The sequence below is a fragment of the Primulina huaijiensis genome, chromosome 15, assembly GCF_012295235.1.
Source record: "Primulina huaijiensis isolate GDHJ02 chromosome 15, ASM1229523v2, whole genome shotgun sequence".
In the NCBI taxonomy this organism is placed as follows: domain Eukaryota; kingdom Viridiplantae; phylum Streptophyta; class Magnoliopsida; order Lamiales; family Gesneriaceae; genus Primulina; species Primulina huaijiensis.
Window position 1 is genome coordinate 8,340,082 of NC_133320.1, and position 7,849 is coordinate 8,347,930.

Below are 7,849 nucleotides of genomic sequence, written 5' to 3' on the forward strand. Positions count from 1 at the left end.
CCTTATAATTTAGAAAAGACGAAGACCCCGTACGTAAATTGCATGTTGTATGCCGTAAACTAACGAATTTATATAAAAATAAAATATTTAGATTATCAAAATTTCTGTCCGGTAGCCATCACTTCTTTATAAAAGGGTCATCTCTTTATCTTTTTAAACGGAGTATTTATAATAATCTTTTATATCGTAAAGGTTTTTTAGTTGCATGCATGTGCATTTGAACGACTCAATTTTGCGACTCCCACCCGATCGATCAATGAAAAAGTATGATTTTTTTGTCAAAATTATTATTTTTCATCACAAATATAAGTCGAGTTGATTTGTTTCACGGACTATCGATATATATCTTTAAAATAATTTCAGCACATGCAACACAAAGTAAAAAATATTTTCAAACTTGAAACCTCGCATCATATTTAAATTCTAGCATCTGTTCCTTCTTTCTCCTCCTCTGATCTTTCTTTCGTTCCATGTGAAGAAAACGCCGTAAAATTCATTTTCTTTCTTCATGTATTATAAAACAAATGTAAGAACTATCATATATTCTTGAAATTAAATTTGAAATGCATGGCTTTTTTCATTTTTAAAATTAAAAGTTATCATGGGGAGGGGACAAAAGGTGCGTCTTTCTTCACTATTAAGGAAAACATCTTGGCTTTCGATTTACGAGTGCGTTTGATCTTTCTATGGCAACAAACAATATTGCGTAGAATTTTAAAGAGTGTTTCACGAATTTTTATTCTTTGATTCGTTTTATATATATATGTAAAACGTGACATCTTTTATTGGTATTTTGAATCGAGAAGGGTGCAGAATTTTGATTACCTTCCTTTTTGTGGCTTGGAGAAAGTTATCAATGGCAGTCATAGACAAGAATGGAAGCTTCAGAGATTGAATTCAAGTCGGAAACAGAATGTGATTATTGTCATAAATTTGGCTATATATTTTAGAGCATCGTGGAAAAAAAAATTCTTTATTTTTTTCTCTCTTTTGCACATGCATTTGGCAAAAGGCTTGATTTCTAAATAGTTTCATTCAATAGAATGGAGATTGAAACTGGAGAGAAACTGTCATCCACGCCCTGTAAAAAGATGACCAAACAATTGACAGGAAAACGCCATGACACCACGTTGCATTCAGCAGCAAGATCAGATAACATAATCGCGGTACAAGAGATCATCAACAGCTGCGGTCAAGGCGAAGAATTGATGGAATTGTTGTCGAAACAAAATTCCTCGGGGGAGACGGCATTGTATATAGCTGCAGAATGTGGATATGCCGAGTTAGTGAGGGAGATGATCAAGTATTATGATTTAATGGCTGCTGAGAGCAAAGCAAGGAATGGTTTTGATGCTCTTCATATTGCTGCCAAACAGGGTGATTTGGGTAATATATTCGTGTTAAAATAAAATTTTTTTTTTATTTAATGCCTTTTTTCGATGTCGTCGTCCTTATTTCATCTTAGAAATATTAATATGCTGCAAGAAAAGATGGGATGAGAGAAACGCCAAAAAGGATGATCGATCTCTTCTTTATTGGGTTTTAATTCAAACTTGTATGATGTGCTCATATTAATTCATGTGTAAGTTGTTTGCGTTGAAAAGAGGCCCTATTTCTTTATGTTGGTAAAAAACAATTTATTTCATGTTTACCAGAAGTGGTGAAGGTGTTGATGGAGGCTCATCCAGAGCTTTCCATGACAGTTGATTTAGCGAACACGACGGCTCTCCACACGGCTGCGACACAAGGGCACTTGGACATTGTGAACTATCTGTTAGAGACGGAGCATAGCCTGGCAAATATAGCTCGAAGTAATGGGAAAACTGCGTTACATTCTGCTGCAAGAAACGGACATTCAGAGGTTTTGAGAGCCATTTTGAACAGTGATCCTGGGATTATGACAAGAACTGATAAAAAGGGGCAAACTGCACTGCACATGGCTGTAAAAGGCCAAAATCTTCAAGTGGTTGAAGAATTTATCAAAGTGGATCCCTTGGTTGTTAATACGGTCGACACTAAGGGGAACACTGCCTTGCATATTGCTACCAGAAAGGGCAGGGCTCAGGTCATTTGACTTTCATTTCTTGCTTTTACCTATCTATTTCTTTTGAGAGGCGCCTACTTGGGACGAGTCGTGAATCTGCTATAACTTTTTGTGAAATAGTGAACTCTACACCTAGAAAACTCAATAAATTGCCATCACAGCATCAAATTTATTTGACTTAACAAGAGACTATGGTGGTTTCTATTTAACTTGAATATGATATTCTGTTAGTTTTTCAAATTTACATTTGGACTGTGATCATTTCCTATCCCCATTTCATTACAAACTCACAAAAAACTCTAAAGATAATAAATGAGTTTGAACTAAAAAATGTCAAGACTTCAAGTCAGAGCCTTAATCATTCAGACATCATAAAGCTTACGAGTTGACTCGACTGATGCTGGCAACTGGTATTATACTTTTCAAGAAACTAACAAAACTCAGCTTCCTCTTGGTCTAACTCTGCAGATTGTGAAGCTGCTTCTATCCGTGAAGGAAACCAATACAAGACTAGTTAACAGATCCAATGAAACGGCCATTGATACTGCTGAAAAATTCGGACACTCTGACATCACATTCATTTTAGAAGAACATGGTGTTGTAAGCGCCAAAGCCCTAAAACCTCAGTCGTCTAATCCAGCACGAGAGTTGAAACAAACCGTGAGCGACATAAAACACGAAGTCCATTACCAGCTAGAACACACACGCCAGACAAGAAAACAAGTCCAAGGCATCGCTAAACGTCTCAACAAAATGCATACTGAGGGCCTAAACAATGCCATCAACTCAACCACTGTCGTGGCAGTGCTAATAGCCACCGTCGCATTCGCTGCCATTTTTACGGTTCCTGGCCAGTATGCTGATGATCCAGCTAATATCCCACCTGGTCTATCTTTGGGAGAAGCAAATATAGCACAAGAAGTCCCGTTTTTAATATTTTTCGTGTTCGACTCAGTTGCACTATTCATATCCTTGGCTGTTGTGGTGGTGCAAACTTCTGTTGTGGTGATTGAGAGCAAAGCAAAGAAGCAAATGATGGCTATTATTAACAAGTTGATGTGGTTGGCATGTGTGATGATCTCAGTGGCATATTTAGCTTTGTGTTTTGTGGTGGTAGGGCAGGAGCGATGGCTGGCCATTGGGGTGACAATAATAGGAACAACAATCTTGGTCACAACATTAGGTTTAATGTGTTATTGGGTCGTTATGCACCGTATCGAGTCGAAGAATATACGAAACATAAGGAAAAATTCTCAGGCTAGTAGGACAAAATCTTGGTCTATTGCAGTAATATCAGATTCAGATGTGGTGAACAGTGAGTTCAAGAAAATGTATGCAATTTAAAAAGTTGTCTATAACCCAAAATGTGTTTTCTTCTCTGTGTGTATGCAAGTCTATTTGTGCATAAGAATGGTTGGAATGGCAACCGATCAGTCTTACAAGGACCGCCTTGAAAATGCTTGGAATGAAGAACAATTACTGGCGGTATCGTATATGAATGTCATTATTATCCATTTATTTACTTAAGGAGGGTTGTGGAGTGAAAATATTCCAACTCTTTGAGTAGCTATGCTTGGTCAAGCTCAGGCCTTATAATTAATTGTTGTTTTTAACAATCGAATCTGGTTTGAAATTTAATTATTGGAAATTGAATATTATCTAATCAAACTCGGGGAGTTCTCAGCCAAAGCTCAATATTGGTTAAACTTGCAACAGATATCATCCTGTATTCGGACTTCAGAGCAAAATCCAAAGCTCCAAACTAGTCGTATCACACATCCCACCAGATTTTTAGGCGATATTGCCTAGTGTTCTTCCCAATATAGAACCTACCAAACAATCCATAGCAAAATACCACGGTAACCTGCTTGGATAGTAATTGTCATTTCTTCATACCCATTAAACACAAAATAGGTACATATAATGCAACGCTCCGAAAATTTGAAGGTCCACGTGAATTACATATATGCAAGTTATCAAATTTTTATGTATTTTAATTAAATTATTTTAATTACATGAATTAATTATGGTAAACATGTTTCCATGTTTAAAATGTAGTTTTCTACTAGAATGCAGAAAAAACTGTGTTTTAAAGGTTGTTCGAGACGCGATCGAGAAACGGAGATCAAGGACAACGAAGAGAAAAATATTTTATTAAATTATTATTTTTAATTATTTAATATATGGTATAATTTAAATGGTATTTTTAAAAATGATACTTATTTTTAGATGTTTTTACGCGTCGATTCGTATTTTAAACTGACAATCAATTTTTGACGAAAATAAGGACTTTTCGGAAACTTTGCTAACATTTTCGACAACACAACCACCCCAAACTCATGACTCACCCTAGTAAAACACAAGGACTGTTCATCAGCAACACAACCACACACACACGAAATTTTGAGAAGAACGTCACGTGAAAAGTGAAGAATTTCAGCAAGGTCCTCCCCACGTCGACGTCCATCGCATTGCAAATCGTTTTCGAGCGTAATAAACGCAAATGCACCCCTGAATCTTCCTTTACTCATCTTTCACACCATATTATATGTTTGATACACGATTGCATAAAAAATATGATACACTTTATATATTTTCGTTTTTATGACTATACATGCACAAAACTAGTGTATATATCTTTTAAAACTCTTGATTATGATGCATAAAGGGACTGCCATCATAGAGCTATGGGAATGGATGAATTTCAGAGGGTTTAGGAGTCGTATAGGAGGCTGCATAGGGGCTAGACGTGAGGGAACCAAGGCTAAACGAAAATTATAGGTTCGACTTGGAGTCCTAGAGGGCCATGGATCTTAGCCACTGTAGGGTCACATCCAGGAGACCTAAGGGGATGGTAGGATGATCCTAGGGTGGTTGCATGAGGGCTGGATCGAAGGTGGAGGGCTGCGACGTGAGCTTGGGGCCGCGCATGGCATGGGGGTTACGGTTTAGGGGGTCGCAAGTGCAAGGGCGGTAAAGGTTGTTCCAGTAGGTTTCTAAGGGCTTGGACATGGTCCTAAGAGGGTCAGCTAAGGTCTGGTGGGGTCGTCCAAGGGCTAGGAACGAAGGAACCTAGGGTCGAACAAGTTAGGGTTCAAAGTAACAAGTGCAGAAAATTCAATAGGCATTCTAAGAAATTCCGAAGGTCTTAAATGGTTTGATTTGGGTTATATATGTTATGGTTAGATGTTATTAAGCGTTGGTTTAAGTTTGGAAAGATTTGGGAAAGTTTCGAGTCGAATCGGGTTAAAACCGTGACGTACGGTTAAGATTTAAAACAAATTGAGAAATTAGTCGATGAACTTAAGTTTACGTCTAAGAAATATTTATGGGTGTATTTTAAGGTGTTATGTTAAATTTGGATGGATTTGGGTCGTCGTTTTGAGTCAAATGCTAAATTGGGAAAGTTAGGATTTCAGGGGTAAAACGGTCATTTTATACCTGAAAAATGTTAGACGCCATGGCAGTGCCCTGGATGTTGTGCTGAATGTTAAAATGTTTATTTTGAATGTTTATGAAATTTTATGATGAAAAACGCTAATGCTAAAAGAGATGTTGCATGCTTAGTTTAAAATAAATATGATATATATATGCATGGATTTTTATAAGTGATGAAAATGATAAAAGGTTGAATGAAGTAACTTGATTGTGACATAAGGATGTGATTGGGGATATCGTGAGGCAAAAAGCCCCAGAGAGAGCGCGGATGCGGGAAAAGGCCCAGAAGGAGCCCATTCACAAGAGAAGACCCCAGAGGGAGTCCGACGATCGTATTTCCATCGAAATGATATGATGATATGTGAGGCCATGGCTAAGTTGACTGGTGAGAGTGTCGTTGATGTCCCCGCCACTTGGTACTATGGTTATACGTAGATATATCCATCGAACTACAACTCATACGAAGTCACAATTAAGGATCTGAATTCAATAAAAAGGTAAACGTATACGTACGTATATGATGAATGAAAAAAGAAAGATGAAAGGAAAAAGGTTTAAAGCTTATGCATATTCATGAAAAGCTATTTTTAGTAAAAATATTTTTATCGATGCATGTTATTGTACATGTACTACTTGTTATCATGATTAAGGTTTGCTGAGTCATTAGACTCTCTAGGTGTGATCGATGTTGGTGAGCATGATTTTGATGGAGGACTTAATGAGTTTGGTAGCTCGCATGGATCATAACCTTGATGTCTGAAGGTGCACACAACCCGAGGACCTTTGCTAGTTTTCCGCACTATGTTTATGATTTAAGTTTACTTCGAATATTTTATGACTTATTACGCTTTTGAAAGATTTTGAGAAAATATGATGTTTATGATTTATTTTGAAAAATGCTAAAGTTAGGTTTGCAAAATGTTAGCGCCATGGCAGTGCCTGCTACTACTTAAATTATAATTCACGCAAGTGTAGTTTGTCTGCAAGTAATATATTTCGTAAGTACGAGATCGATCCACAAAGAGGTTATTTTAAGTTTAAATTTATTAATTTATAGATTACCGAATGCAAGAACGAAGTTTACAAATTATAAATTTTGTCAAGGCTCGAGGATTTATTCTTGGTTTATGCAATATTGTTTAACTAAAAGTATAACAAAGGAAACAACCATAAATAATGGTTGCAAGAAAATTAAATATTTAAACACACACCTAATATAATATAGTTCCCACTATAGAAAATACCGAATTCACCGATATTTTATATATGGTACCTATGATTATATATATAACTATATAAATATATAACTGCATAAAATAAATGTTAAATTAAATCATTATATTTCATTTAGAACAACCGGCAGAGCCACATTATTGCCTAAATGAAATATATGATTTAATAAGTTAGTTGCGGGAAAATAAAAGTTAGATGCGGAAAGTAAAAGTTAGTTGCGATAAAGTAAATGTTAGATTGATAGATATTAGTATTAAATCATAATATTTTATTTAGAACAACCGGCAGAGCCACGCTATCGTCTAAATAAAATATATGATATAATTATATAAATATATATATGTATGTATGTATAATATAACAAGAATAATTGATGAAATATTTATTGTATCAAAATTAAACAACAAATCAAGATAACCACTTCAATTGTATCAAGCATTTGATGTAAATTGATAACAAAAAATAATTCATTTTTATACTTACAATAAAAAGAAATTAGCAAAATGAAAAGAGATAAAGAAAGAATATACAAAATATAAACAATGTTACTTCACCAAGAATTCATCATCTTCACCTTGACATAATAGATTTAGCTTTCCATAAACACACAATACTAAAATAATATAATTTTATAATTTTAATGAAACTTAAATTTTAAAATATAGGTTTTAACATATAATAAATTATTAATTTTAAGTTTCATCACACCCCCACACTATCTTATTACTAGTCCCTTAGTAATAAAATTTATCGGAAAATCACAACCTAAATTCTTTATTCCTTTTATATATTCAAATATACAAACATATTCAGTTTAAAAACAAACTCATATACCGATTTATATATATATATATATATTTTCATTTGATATAATAATATATAATTAGATGTGCTTTTATTATTATTTTCACATAATATATTAAGTAACAATATATATTTATATATTTTTTTTAATTTCTAAATTTTTTTATGATAATATAGTCAAAAAGATAATTCACACCACCCACTATAACATGTATAATATCGAGAATTGTTTTGTAAAAACCTCAACTCCATATTCTTTCATGTTAAAATATTTAATGGATAGCTGATTTACACTCATAGAGTTGGAATGAATATTAACTCTCATTGAAA

General features: G+C 34.5%; 1 protein-coding gene across 1 annotated transcript; it reads left to right on the forward strand.

The window, feature by feature from the left end:
• The first annotated feature begins 614 nt into the window (after window positions 1–614).
• On the forward strand, window positions 615–3,547 carry LOC140960017 (ankyrin repeat-containing protein At5g02620-like). Its single transcript, XM_073418117.1, has 3 exons — window positions 615–1,386; window positions 1,656–2,065; window positions 2,513–3,547. Exons 1-3 carry the CDS (start codon window positions 1,044–1,046, stop codon window positions 3,386–3,388), a joined length of 1,629 nt encoding a protein of 542 aa, XP_073274218.1. The 5' UTR covers window positions 615–1,043; the 3' UTR covers window positions 3,389–3,547.
• Window positions 3,548–7,849: the final 4,302 nt, after the last annotated feature.

What these genes read in the sequence shown, in the direction of transcription:
- LOC140960017 (XM_073418117.1), top strand. Translation starts at nt 1,044, where the DNA reads ATGGAGATTGAAACTGGAGAGAAACTGTCATCCACGCCCTGTAAAAAG. An exon ending in TGCCAAACAGGGTGATTTGG is followed by an intron (nt 1,387 to 1,655) that starts GTAATATATTCG and finishes CATGTTTACCAG; the next exon opens with AAGTGGTGAAGGTGTTGATG. An exon ending in CCAGAAAGGGCAGGGCTCAG is followed by an intron (nt 2,066 to 2,512) that starts GTCATTTGACTT and finishes CTAACTCTGCAG; the next exon opens with ATTGTGAAGCTGCTTCTATC.